This window comes from Anguilla anguilla, chromosome 7 (assembly GCF_013347855.1).
Source record: "Anguilla anguilla isolate fAngAng1 chromosome 7, fAngAng1.pri, whole genome shotgun sequence".
In the NCBI taxonomy this organism is placed as follows: Eukaryota; Metazoa; Chordata; class Actinopteri; order Anguilliformes; family Anguillidae; genus Anguilla; species Anguilla anguilla.
Window position 1 is genome coordinate 44,290,669 of NC_049207.1, and position 17,754 is coordinate 44,308,422.

At 45.1% G+C, this 17,754-nt stretch overlaps 2 protein-coding genes across 5 annotated transcripts in view; one reads left to right on the plus strand and one right to left on the minus strand.

Moving 5' to 3' along the window:
* The window catches only part of LOC118231123 (signal peptide, CUB and EGF-like domain-containing protein 1), a 30,276-nt gene extending 20,695 nt beyond the window's left edge, over positions 1–9,581 (minus strand). For 2 of the 3 annotated variants that reach the window (XM_035424644.1, XM_035424642.1), the window contains exons 1-4: positions 9,375–9,581; positions 7,459–7,581; positions 6,412–6,537; positions 1,470–1,604 (exon numbers count right to left, since the gene is read on the minus strand). In XM_035424644.1, coding sequence (XP_035280535.1) covers positions 1,470–1,604; positions 6,412–6,537; positions 7,459–7,581; positions 9,375–9,462 — 472 coding nt within the window. In that variant the 5' untranslated portion in view covers positions 9,463–9,581. Of the gene's footprint in view, positions 1–1,469; positions 1,605–6,411; positions 6,538–7,458; positions 7,582–8,794; positions 9,300–9,374 lie in introns of those variants that run through there. The other variant, XM_035424643.1, reaches the window with a different exon arrangement.
* Positions 9,582–10,657: 1,076 nt separating this feature from the next.
* On the plus strand, positions 10,658–17,639 carry LOC118231045 (sorting and assembly machinery component 50 homolog A). 2 transcript variants are annotated; one of them, XM_035424473.1, is made up of 15 exons: positions 10,658–10,836; positions 11,208–11,318; positions 11,708–11,809; positions 12,082–12,169; positions 12,452–12,558; positions 12,933–13,063; positions 13,687–13,774; positions 14,134–14,262; positions 14,373–14,444; positions 14,586–14,672; positions 15,155–15,225; positions 15,478–15,545; positions 15,641–15,796; positions 16,114–16,255; positions 16,897–17,639. In XM_035424473.1, exons 1-15 carry the CDS (start codon positions 10,816–10,818, stop codon positions 16,940–16,942), a joined length of 1,419 nt encoding a protein of 472 aa, XP_035280364.1. In that variant the 5' UTR covers positions 10,658–10,815; the 3' UTR covers positions 16,943–17,639. The 2 variants fall into 2 exon arrangements, with proteins under 2 accessions (XP_035280364.1, XP_035280365.1); XM_035424474.1 differs by having other exon boundaries at positions 15,650–15,796.
* The last annotated feature ends 115 nt before the right edge of the window (positions 17,640–17,754 follow it).

Consider the following 17,754-nt stretch of genomic DNA (forward strand, 5'->3'; position numbering starts at 1 on the left):
CTGCTTACACTAATCTACCTGGACGGAACATTCACGTTTACCGCAGAGGTCAGGTAAAGGCCTACCCCTGACTGAAGCCAAGCACAGCTGAAAAACCTGAGAGATAAAGTATGATTTTGAAGTACAAAATGGTTTCATGCTTTGCTGAGATTATTCTTCCAGTCCGCTCATAACCTTACAGCACTATGAGCCTGACCAGGCTGCTCACAACCTAACAGTAATATGAGCCTGACCTGGCTGCTCATAAGCTTACAATACTAGGAGCTTGACCAGGCTGCTCATAACATTACACAACTATGAGCCTATACAGGCTGCTTATAACCTTACGGTACTCTTCGCCTGGTTAGAATAGGTTGCACTGTTATTTCATGAGGTCTTCTGACATTTCTACAGTAAATATATTCCACGTCTAGAGTAAATATTCTTCTGGTCCTAAAAGAAGCCACTGGTTTGTATTCATTCCACAGACACAGCTAATCCTCTGTTGGAACTTTGACATCACTTCCTGTGCTGAGGGAGCACATGCGGGGGCCAAATTGTACCGTTTAAGTCAAGAAAAAAATATCTGGCATGCGTGAAAGAAGTCAAACAGAAATGTGAAAACTAGCAGCTGCTCAGACTCTTGATTACAGGGGAACAATTAAAGCTGTCAGTAAACAAGGCTCTTTTCAGAGAAAAGTAATGTTTCAAGATGATTGTTCAAATCAATTATTTTTGATTGACCTGAAATATAGAACTCATTCATTTACCTGACAAGCATCATTATCCAGGGTAATCAACAGAAATTAAAAAAGTTCTCAAAAAACCAGCAATGAAAATACACTGAAAACTGAGCTGAAGCTGAAATGGGACATCTGACAAACTCACCCTCAGCATGGGGATAACGAATATCTCAGACTCATCCTCAGCTGTGAGGATAATGGATATCTCAGACTCACCCTCAGCTGTGGGGATAATGCATATCTCAGACTCACCCTCAGGTGTGGAGATAATGAATATTTCAGACTCACCCTCAGGTGTGGGGATAATGCATATATGAGACTCACCCTCAGGTGTGGAGATAATGAATATTTCAGACTCACCCTCAGGTGTGCATATCTCAGACTCACCCTCAAGTGTGGAGATAATTAATATTTCAGACTCACCCTCAGGTGCGGGGATAATGAATATCTCAGACTTACCCTCAGCTTTGGGTATAATGTATATTTCAGACTCATCCTCAGGTGTGGGGATAATGGATTTCTCAGACTCATCCTCAGGTGTGGGGATAATGGATTTCTCAGACTCACCCTCAGGTGCGGGGATAATGAATATCTCAGACTTACCCTCAGCTTTGGGGATAATGTATATTTCAGACTCATCCTCAGGTGTGGGGATAATGTATATTTCAGACTCGTCCTCAGGTGTGGAGATAATGGATTTCTCAGACTCGTCCTCAGGTGTGGGGATAATGGATTTCTCAGACTCACCTTCAGAGCGGTGGATGCAGGTGTGCTGGTTGTAGCTCAGGAAGAACCCCTCGTTGCACAGGCACTCGTAGCTTCCCATGGTGTTCACACAGATCTGCTGGCAGCCACCGTTGTTATCCAGACACTCATCTACATCTGCAGGACGAATCAGAGGGAGAACATGGTCAGAGAGAACGTGATCAGTGGCAGAGAGAGAGAGAGAGAGAGAACATGATCAGAGAGATAGAACACAGACAGAGAGAGACGTCTTGTACCGCTACACGCTTGGTTTCAGAATCTTTGGAAGAACAGGGTAATTACAACCATTTGCTTCAGGTATTTGCATTTGCATTTTTGTGCAAACCACTTCCCTTCAATGTCAACAAGGTGATTTGACCCATTGAAGAGCATATGGAGAAACACAAAGACCTGATGGTTTATTCCTGTTCAACACACAGTCAAGGGCTAAATCAGAGGTGAATTCAAAATGGCCAGTCTCCCAACACATGCTTTTTAAAAATTGAAATTGTGCTGATCTCCAGTGTTATCCCATCATAGAGCTGGAAAGAAATTCTTCAAGCAACTATTCACCACTAAGCGGCCAATGCTCACACCACTGACAGTGTGAAACACCACAACTGATCTACAGCACTCTCATAACCTATTTGCAACACTCTCATAACCTTTCCACAACAATCTCAAAACCTTTCCACAACACTCTGATAACCTTTCTGTGGCAGAGCAATGGTAAACTAGGGTTTCGGGACAATGTGAACATTGCATTTTCTTTCTGAATTTACATTTAGCAAATCTCAGTACTGTCAGACCACATAGAGAGAGAAGGAGAAACAGAAAGAAGGAGAGATACAGAGAGAGAAAAAGAGACAGCGGGAGAGAGAGAGAGAGACACAGAGAAAGAGGCAGGAGAAAGAAACCGAATGAAAGGGAAAGGGAGAGAGAGAGAGGACAGTGAGTGTCCTGGCTGTTGTCGTAGAGGAAGTGGGCGCACGTTGTTTGGGTGTTTAGTTTACAGGTGCGGTGCTTTGTTCCCGCATTCTGGTGTTTGGCTGGCGGGCTGGCGCGGCGCTCTGTTCCTGTGTTTGGGTTTCGCGCTGAGGTGGCACCAGCACCAGCCCGCCAGTGAGGTCACGGCGGGGGCGGGGAGAACGCTACAGAACTGAGGAGCCCTCCGGCCGGGTCAGGCCAGGTGCCCAAATCCCACATCAAAGCCCGTTGTTCTAGTTCAAGGTGAGGACACCTCAACAAACACGTGGTATCCAGCTCCGCAGGCTGCTGGAACTGTGTTGGGTTAATGTTGGTATAATTAGTACTTTACACACAGTTTCATAAAAGATAATATAGCTGCTATACTCACTTCTAATCCTGTTACAGTACAAGATCTGCACCAGATTGAATGACGACTGACACCAATGCTCTAGACTCAGCAGATATACAGCTCCATATTCTTAACATTGGTACTTCTGTTTCCCAATCATTAAAGCTGAAGCATTTCACTTTCATCAATGTTTTATTACGGGTTGTGATCAAGTACAATACTGTGACACTGGATACTCAGTTCTGCAATACAGCACCAGAAAGTCCTGTTACGAACCAGAACCTACTGTAGTTATGAAGCCGAGAGGACAGAACAAATGCAGGTATTATGGTGAGTCTATAGAATCAATGGAACTGATTGACAGGCAGCAGGGAGTGTTCCCTTTATGACATCACAGCCAAGGCTGTGAGGAGATTGGAAGTTGAGGGACCTGATAGGTTTGTGGAAAGAAAGCCATTTTGAAAGTAAATGAGAGCCAGACTGTATGACACACTGTAGCCATTTCCCCTCACAGATTCCAAATGTAAGAAATGTTTATGAAATGTTGTGTACACATTGCCGGTTCACACTTTCAGGCAAGAGTACCAGATCAAAAGAGTGCTGGAATGAGCTGTGCTTTTGAGCGTTCTTCTCAACTGCCTGTGTTTACATACTGTGCAGAGAACCCACTGTTCTGGGTTTATCCGAAGTTCAGTGTTTTCTTGGGCATAACTGCTCAGTATAATGGACTCAAAGGGGGCAGCATATGTGGTTAGAGCCTTGCTTGGGAGAAATTTCTGTCAGCAGGTATCCATGACCCATCGCTCACCAGTGCCCCCCTCTGTTCAGTCAGACTCCCGCTCTATGTCTGCACAGGCTGCATATGATGTGACCTCCTCTGACTCAGTGTCTGTGTGAGCTAAACTGGACTGTGGAGTGAAGAGGCGACAGAGGAGAGGAGGAGTGTGCATTTGCCTACAGCACAGCAACACTACCAATAACCGTGTAAATCCATGCCATTAAGAAAAACATGAATGTTTCGAGCTGTACCAATGATTTCTTTCCTCCAATTAAAACTGGACAACCATGAGATAATTTATTCAGGGGCTGATTCAGGGGCCAATTTTTGTTTTAAAGTTTCTGTGAACCCAGAAATCACCTGTTCTGGAGACCTGACTGTGCTCACTTTGCAACAACTACTGGGCACTAAGTTTTCCACTGAGAGTATTTTTCGATATTTTAGTATTGTCCTGTTCCAGCCAGTCATGCCCCAGTACTGTGAACAGGGTGTGCCAATGTCATGGAGCTCCCACTTGAGTTTCCCTGATTCTTTGTCTTTGTCATCACATATGGCCACTTGAAACGCACTTTTGTCTGGAATATGATTAAATATTTATTGTAGTGAGTCTGTTTCCCCAGTCATTTCCGTTTTTGTTGTTTTCTGCCCATGCGCTCCGTGACTGTGCACAGACTGTAAATGCTGTCCCTTCCCTCCCATCACCTCTCATTCCTCTGCCCCCTGAACTCTGCCAAGCTTTACTGCTCCCAGGGCATCGATCCTAAAACCACAGCACCTTTGCTTTGTTTGATAAGGCTTCAGGCTGTGCAAATGTTTATTTGGACCGGTTAGAAAATGTACAACACATCAGAGAGAGAGAGAGATCATGAAAAGGAGAGAGAGATCATTCATGAAATTGCATTACAGTTTACATTATGTAATGTGTTACGAGAGAGAGAGAGAGAGAGAGAGAATTTGAGAAGCAAAAACAGTGTCTACAGTACAACCTGCCACTTTGAGGTAGTGGTTAGGAAACTGAGTGAGTTCAACACTTTTGTAACTAAATAAAGGATGTTGCTGACACAATTCCTGACAATCCAAAGAAAGGGAGATAGAGAGGGGTGAAAGAGTTAGAGAGAGAGAGGGAGTGAGAGAATTTTAAAAGAAAACAAACTAGTACCAGCCCCAGTCATTCATAAAAAGGGCCAAATTATCAACATATTGGACCCAGCTGCCTTCAGGATAGAATAAATAAATAAAAAGTTTGAAGACAAAGGGGGAGCTATAGCACGTATCTTTTAATCACAGCCCCATTAGCTAATCTCAAATCAGTTAAGTTTCTAACTAGTTGACATGAAGCATCTGGAGCCCTATGGAATTACTTCCTACACACGCTGAGACAGATGTGACGCTTTATGTCACGCTTTTATTTTTGTTCTGTTCTTATTTCCCCTTCATTCAAAGCGCCTGAGGTCTCTGCCCATCATTCCTGGGACAGAAGGAAAGTGGTAGGGAGGGAGAGAAGGACAGCGAAGGAGAGTGAGGGGAGAAGAAAAAGTATGAAGGAAAGGAGAGAGTAGTAGTAGCTTTTTGTAGTTTCGACGGTGATTCTAATTCATAATACTGTTCTATTTTACAGTGTTTGTAAATTAATCACCCCACCACTCCTCATCATGGTTGGCTGAATTATTGTAGTACAGATATACTATTTTATACTATAAACATATTTCAGGGAGATGCAATGAGTGAAGAGTTACAACTTTGTTTAATTAGAACTGATTGTGTCACTAGTCGCATAATGAACATTCAATTACATCCTGTTGAGTTGGATTCCAGTGCTTGCTTTGAAGCTAGATTTAGACTGTCAAAGGAAATGCACATCAGTTTGCGGAAAGAAAGGAGGTAATTGCTATTAAGCCACAAGTAATATGCAACCCCTTTTCCCACCAGGACGTACTAGACTCTGCACTTTAATTAATGGAGGGGCCACATGGCTGTGACACAGATGTGGGTGTTTACCACGTTTGCGCAGACGTGGGGGAGTGGGTGGGGGGGTTTGAGGGGGCGCCCCAAGAGGGGGCAGCAGGATTTTGTCAACACCTCACAGATTTTGAATGCTGCTGTTTCTGAAAATACCACTAAACTCCACAATAAATCTTTTTCTTCATGTGTGAACAGCCACAATGCAGACATCTAACAAGTGAGGAAACATCTGCAGTTATTTAAATATAAATATTTAAATATAAAGGGTAAGGGCGGGACGGTCAAGGACAGGACAACAGGGAAGGGGGCCCTGGATTTTTATGATATATATTAGAAACATTGATAACTTTCATTGATAATTGACAACTATTGAAAACTTTCTCACTTAGTGTGCTAGTGTGTTTTTATTCACTTCATACTCAAGCATAGATCAGTGCAGTGTGGACACCAGCCCTTCCCAGCTCAGTTAGTGATTTCATACCAAATGTAGTCAAAAAGGGCAAGGCACAAGTGGGCGGTGACATTGTGGGTTAACCAATCAGGATGTAGCTGCTTGTAGATTCCACTGAGACATTAGAGGAGGGGGACCCCAGTCAATACACCTACAAGCTCACGCTGTGCTTGTTTCTGAAACCATGGAAACAGGGGCAGAGGGATCTGCTTCATACTGATGTGATGAACACACCCAACTCTGAAGTGCACCGAGTTCACATTACACAACACTGTCTGCTGTGTATTTTCAGCCGCAACACACGAAAACCAGTTAGAAAAGTACCATCTCCAATCATAAAGTAAAAACAACAATGAGCTCATCTCCAAGAAGTGAAAAACGCATGTACGTTTGATCTAAAAACAGGACACTCTTTTATTTAGATAATAACACGTACCCAGGCAGTTGTGTCCATCGTTCGCCAGGGAGAAGCCGTCGTAGCAGGTGCACCGGTAGTTCCCCGGGAGGTTAATGCACTCATGGACACAGCCTCCGGTGTAGTCATTATCACACTCGTCCGCATCTGACAGACATGCAAATGAGCTAATTAGTAAACAGCCAATGAGGAATGAGGGTGTGGGACAGGTGGAATATTTATCTGAAGCACAACAGTAAAATACCTGCCAATTACTGACTACTGTAAAAGAAACAGAGGGAGAGGGAGCAAGAGAGAGAGAGAGAGAGAGAAAGAGAGGAGGAGGGGCAGGAGCGCATAGAGGGTGTTAGCTAGCCCCCCTGCAGAGTGGCTTCCTGAAACCTTGCTTAGGTGTTGACATGTGCCCGCTGCTCCCTGACAAGTTTCAAATTCAACCTCCGCCATTTCCGCTGATTACTCGTGCGGCTCTAATCCTGCAGGAAATGGTTGCTCTGTGCGTCCCGCCACCTCGGGATTAGATCCATGCCCTGGGGCCCTTGGGATAAGGAGCTGTCTGATACATGTGGCCTAATTAAAAGGCTCCTGTGCTGGGCGGAGCTTCCCTGACGCGACTGAACTTCCTGAGTTCCGACAGGTGCGAGAGGTGTGTAAGAGCAACACGAGTCTCCAGTGAACATACTGATGCTCCTGCTGAAATACAGGTGATGCTGTCACTCGAACAATGTATGGAATAGACTGTTGCTCAAACCATATATGTAACACATTCCCTGATGCATGAAACACACTGCTGCTCAAAACACGTATTGAACCACAGTCATGTATGAGTGAGTCTAACTGCTTCTGAGACCAAGCTTAATTAAGAGGTCACTCCTTAATCAAAGACCATCACAGATAATGATGCCAAATATAAACAGTTCAAGAATCCCAACCAGGGTATTTTCTATATATTCTCTCTCTCTCTCTCTCTCTCTCTCTCTCTCAAACACACACACACACACACACACACAGAGACACACACATAGGCTGTGAAGCTGACTGCCCACATTTGCACAGGTGCAGTGCGCTCACCTTCACACTGTTTCCCATCCCCCTGGTACCCCGCTTTGCAGATGCACTTGTAGGATTGGGGCGTGTTCTGGCAGAGAGCGTCTATGTGACAGTCATCTGTGGTCTCTGAGCATTCGTCAACATCTGGATGGAACCACAGAAATCACCAAGGGAACATCTGTCAAACGTCATTCAAATGAAAACACATGCGCATAAAACCATTACAGCATGGCAGACGCACATAAGGACCGCTCATAAACGAGACTCCGTTGAGGGGGAATCTTAGTCCAGGAGGGGGAACGACAGACAACAAGAGGTGGCCCATAGAGAGCTAGGTTTATGGCCTAACCTTCCCGAGAAAAAGTCTTATCACACGAACAATCTTATTAGTAAAAATATTATCGCGATATAACGAATATCATCACTTTTACGGCTAAGAGAGGCCACGACCGCTGTAGGATCCTCGTGCTCTTCCGCCGCCAAGTGAATAATCCCGAAACATCAAAGCAACAATAATCCAGCCTCCAAGCGACCGATGCCATTTTCTGATGATCCGGCCACCGTTAGCGGAGCCACTCACATCTGGTGCTAATCCGGGCGCACCGTGCGGTTAATAGCCTCTCGTTCAGTTTTTAATTGGCAAGAAAAAAAGTGGTCTGCGTTCGACAGAAAACGGGCACGCGTCTCTGTTTTAACTCTGTTTTAACTCCGTCCACAAGCATTTGTGCCAGAGTGAAATTTCAGATGACTTGCTGCTCTCAATCTCGCCCTTAACAGTTCAAAAATATGTTTTGGGGCCAAGAGTTACATAGTAAGCCTCTCATTTATTTCTTCTCAGAAAGCCGAATATGCTCCACGGTGAGCAGTCATAAAGCCTGCCCAAGCTTCCCAGTAACTGCCCAACAACCCACTTCAATAAAAAGAAATAAAAGATCAAATGCAATTTACAACCGATATTTATACAGATCTGAAGCCAGATTTCTTTCCTCATGAGTCACTCTGTAGCTTTTCTGTGCCACTGAGCTGAAATATGGGGTCCGTTAAATTGAACAGGCTGACGCGTGTGCAAGTCAGTGTGGCTCTCGGCGCTTCTCATTCCAATTTACTATTGAACGCACAGATTATAAGAAGCAAAATGTAGAATAAAGACCATATTTTTAGGGGTGAAATTTATTTTTAAATAATTATGATAGATTTACACTCGGTCGTTGTATTATCCTATTCGTGCCTTCAAGGACCACACCACCTTTAAAAGGCTCACCCACATGGAAAACCGGAGCAAAGAACGGTTACTGCTAAAACGCCTTTTCTCTGGTCACAGAGCTTTCTGTAGCTTTTCATAATTTGGCTGATTTACCTATCGCAGATTCACTCGGTTGACCGTTCCAGATGTGCATCTCAAAATTGCTTTTGCTTCATCCTCATATTAACACTTAATCAGTGTAAAAGGTTCAGAAATTCCATACATTATAAGAAAACATAAACAGAATTATTACAGCTCATTATTAATTGGGATATTAAGGAAAACGACATAAACAGAGAAAAATCCACAGAAAATCCAGATGCAAATAGTTCCAAGAACCCACCCATACCCAAAATTAAATATCCTTTAAAACAATAAAAAAGTACATATTTTAATTTTGGTAGATTCATAGAAAATATATATATAAGTAGCTTAAGAATGATCTGTTCAACGATCCAAGTAGGCAATGTCCAGTCCAACCAGAAGTTAATATTTCCTATTCCTTGCAGTTAAGATGTGCCAACAAACCAGAGACCTTGCTAGTAAATTAATAACACCATAATTTGTATTGCTATAAGGCTAACCGTTAACAGAAAACGCAAATTAATTATTGACAAGAGAAGCTGGAAACGGAATTGTTTTCGAATTACATGCAGGACTATGATAGTCAAAAAGGCAAACGAGAAGCCCTTACCTGCAAGCGCAGTGTTTCCCGTCACACCACAAATATTTACGAGAACAAAAAACAAACATAGGTCCCAGGAAAAGCAAATTCTCTCCATTTTAGAAGCGGTGATTGTACGTTGTATTTGTGCCTGTGTTTCTAAGATAAGACCGTTTCGGGTGCTGCCAGCTACACTGCGCGCACCACGTGCGCTGATTGGCTTACGCGCACGAGGTGGTACAAAGTATATTAAGTGGACGAGAGACAGGGACGATGATATGACAGAGAGAGAGAGAGCTTCATTGATGAGAAAAGGGTGGGACCATGATTCTGGTCCGTCACATAGCGAATAATCAGAAGAAATATGGGTCAATGAAAAATGAAAATTGTCCTGTAGAGACAACAGCAATAATAATGATTATTCAAAGCATTCCACTCTGTTATCAGTTCTGGCTTACCCTACACCCTTTGCATTTAGTAACACTGGGACGTTTTTACATTAAGATTGTGGTAGATGCACGTATTGATATTGAGGAGTCTGTTTTATTTTTAGACATAGAGCAGATTAAATCCAAAAGACAAAAAACTACAGGTTGGATACTTATTTCAGTGACGTATGACCATGAAAAAAAACATCCAAAGAGGATCATTTTGACTATTTATTATTATTATTATTATTATTATTATTATTATTATTATTATTGCTGTTGTTGTTGTTGTTACATAAAATTATGTTTTGGGTTGCCTTAACAAAATATTACTTCATTAAATGTTTTATTTCGGGGTCTAATGCTCGGCCTTAAAATAATTTTGACTGAAACCAAACAAATCATTTGGCGCCAGCCGTCTTGAACAAAACTTGACCGGAAAACCCTATCTAAGTATAGCGCCCTCTCCTGGTCCGAGTCAGTTCGGACAGGCAGATTGATTACAAAAAGACAGAGAGCGATAGACAGTCAGAAAGAACAGAGATGGGTAAAGGGTACATAAAATACTGAGAAAAAACGGATAAACTGAGGAAAATACTAAAACTATGCAATTTTGTTCAGATAATATAATTGTTTCATTTTCAAACATTGCATCATTATGGAATTTTAAGAAATAGTTGATGTGATTGCGTTTATTTTCTTTTTTCTTTTTTTTTTTTTGGTCCGTAGTTCTGGTTTCCGATTAGAAATTACTCCAGTCTGTCATTAGAGTAACTGTAGTTCGGATCATAGACATGTATATAATATATATGTCTATGGTTCGGATGGGGCAGCTGTGCACAGTCTCCTCCTATAAAGTGACAGCGGGCAGCGCCCTGGCCAATCGTCGCGCTGGAGGGAGGGGGTTGGAGGTGTCATGGCGTCTTACACGGATGTGTCGTCTTTAAGTGCTAAATAGTGTCTATTGCTTTACCACCTGAATTGCAGTAAATATCGTGCAAACATCTTCAAAGGAACATATTTTTTAAAATCGAGAATCTAACATGGGGACTGTCCACGCCAGGGTAAATCCACGTGCTGTAACTGAAGGGTGAAACTACTGTGCATGACCTCTGATCGCTTTGCTATGTGCTATGGACACGAGTAGGCCGTAGCTAGCTTGCTAACGTTAAGACTTAGACCTGTCAACATTAAGCTAGAGTGTTCAGAACGGCAAAAAATGAATTTAAATATGGCATATTGCAGAACAAATAATCACCTTATATGTAACCTTTCCATGCAGCGACCGTGCTGGATAAATAATTAAAGCTGTAACAAGATCTGCAACGTTATTTAGCCATGGTCCTCGAGAATGTTGCAGTGCTAGTTAGCTAAGTTAGCCAGGGTTGGTTAATGGCCAGCAGTGCACTGATCGGTATTTCTTCTGACGGTTCAGAGTCTCGACCCCCTTCCAATGCAAGGACCTGACCTTGGGGTGCAAGCTGATGATGTTGACATGGTGGAGGTGGAACCGGAGTCAAAGCAAGAAGTTCTTGAAAACAAAGATGTGAGTACCATGTTTTCAAAGATTTGGCTTACTAAATGTGCTTTTGTTGGAATAATACTGCATAAGGGCACGAAAGTATGTGGCTATATTCATTATTTTTCTTTAACTGTGGCCACAGAGTCTCGTTAAAGATGAGAACATTAGCGAACTCTCATAAACTGAGATGGTGGTGTACTGAACATCTAGCTGCAGAGTGCCATTACTAGTAGGCTACTGGCGGTTTCGAGCAGAGTGACACCGATTCTTAAATACGTCACTCGTTATTGCTGGTTACACCCCCAGCATGCTCACCAGAGGTGATCAAATATCGTATAGCTCAAACTCTAGCAACAGCATTAACTCCTGGATTAAGCTGTTTGAAAATATACGGTATGTTTTTTCTTATTTAGGTTGTAGTCCAACGTGTTCATATAGACGGACTGGGAAGAACTAAAGAGGACATCCTGGGTTATGAAATCGCAGAAGTCTTCGCTGCCAAAAACCTCATAGATGTAAGTATCTTTCACCTTCGGAGAAAAGTTTACAGTTGTATCAAGCATCGCTTTAAAATAACTTTTATCTCAGCAAGAAAAGCTGCAATGTTTTGGTCAATGGACCAAAGCTGCATCGGAAAATACCCAGTAACACTGTCAGTTGTTCAGCCTTGTTGAAAGGTTACTGACGTTTGTATGTCAGTGCCTGGTGACAGTGCATTGTGTGAATGGGCTCTTGTCTGTACAGAAATTGTGGATATTTTTGTCAAGGATGTGCATCTCTCCTGCAGGTCATGAAGAAATCACACGAGGCTCGGGCTAAGCTGCTACGGCTGGGCATTTTCAGACAGGTGGAAGTCCTCATCGACACCTGTCAAGGTAGCCAGCAGTACACAGCAACCCCACGGGGTGTAAAAATTAGCATATACTTAGCCTGGCATGAAAACCTGTTCTTTGTGTGTAAGAGGCATTTGTGTGGCTGAAGTTAGTATTTGAATACAGTTTAAATGGTTGAGAAGGCCTGGTTCAATTGATATTGCCTGGAGTGGTTGAGATTTTCTGGTTTAACTGATATTACATGGATAAGATCGATATTGGAAGGTTTGATTAAGAATGCCTGGTTTGTCATGAACGATTTCAGACATCCGCTTTCATGCACAGGAAATGACGCTCTGCCCAATGGGCTCGATGTCACGTTTGAAGTGACCGAACTAAGAAGGATGACTGGAAGCTACAACACAATGGTTGGGAATAATGAAGGAAGCATGGTGAGAACTTTTCTATTTAAGTGCCCATGACCGCAGATTTTGTACACCCACCAGATGCTCTGCTCTGTACTCTTAATACTGAAAGCTGTGTCTCCCTGCTGTTGGAGCAAAAACATTCCATTCTGGTCAACCATATTGATAGTCATTGAGGGGCGTGGCCTGTACTGTGGCAATTTCCCATTACTAACCGGAAACTCCTGTATATTGCAGGAGTTGATTATCTGGTGAGTGTAGAGGATCTGTGCTGTGACCAACTGGAGAGCTTTTGACCCATTGAAAAAGCACATTGATCTGTGTGTCAAAGCAGCACTCAGTTGTACATTTGGTTATAAGTAGGCCAGGTGACTCAGGTGTGTGGTTTACCTGTACCGTAGGTGCTGGGCATTAAGCTGCCAAACTTTCTTGGGCGTGCGGAAAAGCTCACCTTCCAGTTCTCGTACGGAACCAAAGAGACGTCCTACGGCCTGTCCCTCTTCAAACCTCAGCCTGGAAACTTTGACCGCAAGTACGGCAGGAGCCCAGAACCCAGAGCCACTCCCTGCTGTGACCTATCCAAATATAAACGCACAAAGGCGCTTACAGTTCTAGTCTAAAACTGCAGAGTTTCCACACTGTGTGGCTTCGCAGTTAAAAAAAAAAAAAAAAAAAAAAGTAAACAACTACAGTTTTCTCCAGGAAAAGATGGGAACAAACCCTGACACACTCTCCCATCTCACATTTCCTTTTTGTGCTCATTACCACTTATACATTATACACGTACATACACATACAAACAAACACACACACATGCATGCACACACATAATAATACGCATGTGCACGCAAGCCACTCACACAGTGCCTTTCATTATATTTTGCTGTGTGATTATTATTGACTATAAGTGAGAGGTATTCAGTCTTGTCCTGGAGAGCTGCAGTCTGCTGCTGGATTTTGCTGTTACTTAGCAGTCGGCTGATCAATTAAGGCAGCTGATCACACGGGTAACGTCTCAGCTGGATCTTTGGGTCTGAATTGGTGGCAGAATTTTTTGAAAAGCCCAAACCCTGCTGCTCCCCAAGGATAAGCATGAACATGGCTGATGCGTGACACTGATGTGGGATTTATTTTTATTATTATTATTTTTTGCAGTTTCTCTGTAAACTTGTACAAAGTCACGGGACAGTTTCCCTGGAGCTCGCTGAGAGAGACCGACCGTGGCGTCTCTACAGAATTCAACGTAAGCAGCCTAACACCCCCCTCCCCCCCCCCCCCCCCCCCCCCCCCCCCCCCCCCCCCCCCCCCCCCCCCCCACACACACACACACCCCAGCATGGGCTAATGACTGATGGCCAGTATTAAAGTCATCACTGCTGAGATCACAGGGATGCCAATATTACCATTCATCATTGTTACTGTTCGTGATACAGAATGTGTACGTGTGTTCGGGTCGATGTGTTTGGTGATTGTACGTGTGGATCTTTATTGCTGAATGCGAAGCAGTGCTAGTTGCTGTTGACAGTTGGTGTCGGTGGTGAGTGTCAATGCCTGGTGTTGAGATTCGGTGTTGACTCTGCAGTGTTGTCCCCTCTCCTGCAGTTCCCAGTGTGGAAGAGCAATCACACGCTGAAGTGGGAGGGGGTGTGGAGGGAGCTGGCCTGCCTGGCCCGCACCGCCTCCTTCGCCATCAGAGAGGAGAGCGGCCACTCCCTTAAGTCCTCCCTCTCGGTAAGGAGCCCCTCCTCTTTCCCTGCAGCGGCTCCTGCAGGCAGCCGTTGTTCCAGGCGCAGGTGAGATCCACTCATTCTCTCTCCTCCTTTTTTTTTCCCCCCCCCTAGCATGCCATGGTCATTGACACCAGGAACTCCGCTATCCTACCGAGGAAAGGTGCCTTACTGAAGATCAACCAGGTAGGTGTTTGTGCGGGTATGCGCGTGTGTGTGCGCGTGTGTGTGTGCGCGTGCGTGTGTATTGCGCGTGTGGCCTGAAACGATCACGTTTTATAGTGCCGGGCTCTAGCTGAACCGGGCTGTCGTTCCCTGGTTTGACAGGAGCTGGCAGGCTACAGCGGCGGTGACGTCAGCTTCCTGAAGGAGGACTTTGAGATCCAGCTCAACAGGCGCCTCTTCTGGGATTCGGTGAGTAGGGTCTTCCCTGTGGGGGAAACGCAAACTGGGCAGAGAGAGGCTGAGGCAGTGAGACTGAGCGTCAGACGCTGGTATACTGGGTACTCTTTGAGTACTCTAATCAGTACAGTAGGTTACCTGTATGCACTGAGTACTGTCCAAGTACAACTGGTCAGCTGTACTCACTGAGTACTGTAATCAGTGCAACAGGTCTTCTGTACTCGCCGTATACTGTAACCAGTACAACTGGTCACCTGTACTGAGTGCTGTAACCAGTACAGCAGGTCACCTGTACTCACTGAGTACTGTAATTAGTACAACTGGTCACCTGAACTGAGTGCTGCAACCAGTACAGCAGGTCACCTGTACTCACTGAGTACTGTAATTAGTACAACTGGTCACCTGAACTGAGTAGTAGGTCCATCGTGCGCTGGCAGTGCTGTGTGTCTGTCCAGCTGCTCGCCTGCGCTGACGGAGTGGCGTGTGCATTTCAGGTCCTCTCGGCATCTCTGTGGGGGGGCGTGCTCATGCCTATCGGAGACAACCCTGCCAGCATCGCCGACAGGTACGTTTCCACAGTCACCTTCCAGCGCACTGCTCTCTGTGGGCGTGTCACAGCTAGAGTACTGCTGGTCATAATGTCGTGTGGAATGTTAGACGGTTCTATATATGGATACGATGCTTGGCTGTAAATTACCTTAGCTGGAGTCTAGATTCTCGCTGTGAAATGTATCATGGCTTCCATTTTCTGACTTTGTGTATCACTGTAGACTCTGGCCTCGCTAGAGCGACTCTGATATCATGTGTAATATCTCAGGTTCTACCTGGGGGGTCCCACCAGTGTGAGGGGCTTCAGCATGTACAGCATCGGCCCCCAGAGTGAAGGTGAGCCGCTCCCCTGGTCCTGTCTGCATTCTCCACACACCAGAATTACCCCCACAAAGACCGAAACGGTGTTGACCTGTGACCTTTCACCATTGGTGTTCCAGGTGATTACCTGGGTGGGGAGGCCTACTGGGCAGGCGGGGTTCACCTGTACACCCCCCTGCCCTTCCGTCCAGGCCGCGGGGGATTCGGGGACCTCTTCCGGACGCACTTCTTCCTCAACGCCGGGAACCTGTGCAACCTTAACTACGGTACGCACCTGTGAAATACCTGTGCAACCTCAACTGTGGTGCATACCTGTACAATTTGACGTAACGTATCTATCAACCTCAACTGTGGTACATATGTGCATAGCCCATCTGTGTAACTTTGTCTATCTATGTACAGTCCATCTATGTAACCATGGCTACCTGTGTACCTGTGCAATCTGACCTGTGTTGGACTCTCAGAGGGATGGCTGCTCTGTGATCCCTTTAGGACCCTATACACAATACTCCCATTGAGTTTAACATGGCGAACGCAGCGAGCTTGCAGTATAGCACAGTGAGCATGTGTGCGTTCTCTCCAGGTGACGGGCCGCGGGCTCACCTGCAGAAGCTGGCGGAGTGCATCCGCTGGTCGTATGGAGTGGGCATCGTACTGCGCCTGGGGAACATCGCCCGGCTGGAGCTCAACTACTGCGTTCCCATGGGAGTGCAGAGCGGAGACAGGTACCACACACCCGAGATCACTGCCTCACCCACCTATAGGGGCGACATAGCTCAGGAGGTAAGAGCGGTTGTCTGGCAGTCGGAGGGTTGCCGGTTCGATCCCCGCCCCGGGCGTGTCGAAGTGTCCCTGAGCAAGACACCTAACCCCTAACTGCTCTGGTGAATGAGAGGCATCAATTGTAAAGCGCTTTGGATAAGAGCGCTATATAAGTCCATTTTACCAAATGGAAGTCCATTTACCATTTACCTTAGCTCTGTCCACACCTGCGCATCTGAGAACACGCCTCACCTTAGCTCGGTCCACACCTGTAATCACCGCCTCACCTTAGCTCTGTCCACACCTGGGCAAATGGAAATACTCTCCTCGCCTGGGATCTGCTCACAGCTGCTCACCTGAGCCACATCACCTTAGCTTGCTCACACCTGAGATCGCCATCTTTGCTCCGCCCACAGCTGCACTACTGATTCCTTTTTCCTTGGTTCCTCCCACACCTGATTCCATTTTTCTTTGCTCCACCCACACCTGATTCCTTTTTCCTTGGCTCCACCCACAGCTGCTCACCTACTCACTAGCCCTGCTGCAGGCAATGGAACTTTTTTTTCAGATCTGGTCTGATTTTGATTTTTCCTTCTTCCTACAGAATATGCGATGGAGTCCAGTTCGGAGCAGGAATCCGCTTCCTGTGATGTCACCTGCTGCCTAGACCCTACAGCAAAGCATCATGGGAAAGTGCAAGGGGGAATTTTTTTTTTTGGCACTTGTGTGCTGTACCGAGTGTAGGCCTCCCAGAGGGGCCCCCAGACACACCTGGCCCCCAGGGGCCCCGCAGTCCAGGCAGCATAGACAGAGCTCCGCCCACTTGTCATTTACACTCTTTTGTAATACAAGAAATGAGGTTAGGGTTTGGTTTCCAGACCTGGGGCAATTTCATTAAATACTTTCTGCAGATTACTGACTATTTTAAGAAGAAACATCTGTTTTCAATATGATTGTACATTTTGGTCAGTAAGTTGTTTTGCTGGAAATTCTCAGGGATCTGCAGGACTGGAGGGTTAAATTTTTTTTTTTTTTTTTTTTTTACCAGCATCTCAAGAGTTAAAGTAATTAAAATGTGTATTTGAACCAGGTCTGGTGTATTGCACTTAGACTGACTGATTCAGGGTCAGTCATTGGCACTAACAAAAAGGAGCTCAGTATTTTCTACCCATTGTTGCTGATCCAGGATCAGTGTATTTGGTACCAAACGGAGAGAAGCAGGTCAGGGCCTCGCATTTGGATTGCAGCCCCTGGAGGTCAGGGGTGGAAACCCCACCATCAGTGCCCTTAGAAGTCATGTTTAAATGTCGTCTGAACTGTGATGCACAGAAATAAAAACATTAATTGCTTCCTGGTCTCACTGTTCAGTTTACCCAGGGAAAAGTGGTAACGATTTGAGGGGCCCCAGGCTGGACCGGGCCCAAAAATGTTTGGATTGACAGGGTGACATCGGTTTCCTTAA

Excerpts from the sequence above, each read along its gene's own strand:
- LOC118231045 (XM_035424473.1), top strand. The coding sequence starts at position 10,816 with ATGGGGACTGTCCACGCCAGG. Across the intron at positions 11,319-11,707 it reads AAGTTCTTGAAAACAAAGAT|GTTGTAGTCCAACGTGTTCA; the intron begins GTGAGTACCATG and ends TTTCTTATTTAG. Across the intron at positions 12,170-12,451 it reads CCTCATCGACACCTGTCAAG|GAAATGACGCTCTGCCCAAT; the intron begins GTAGCCAGCAGT and ends TTTCATGCACAG.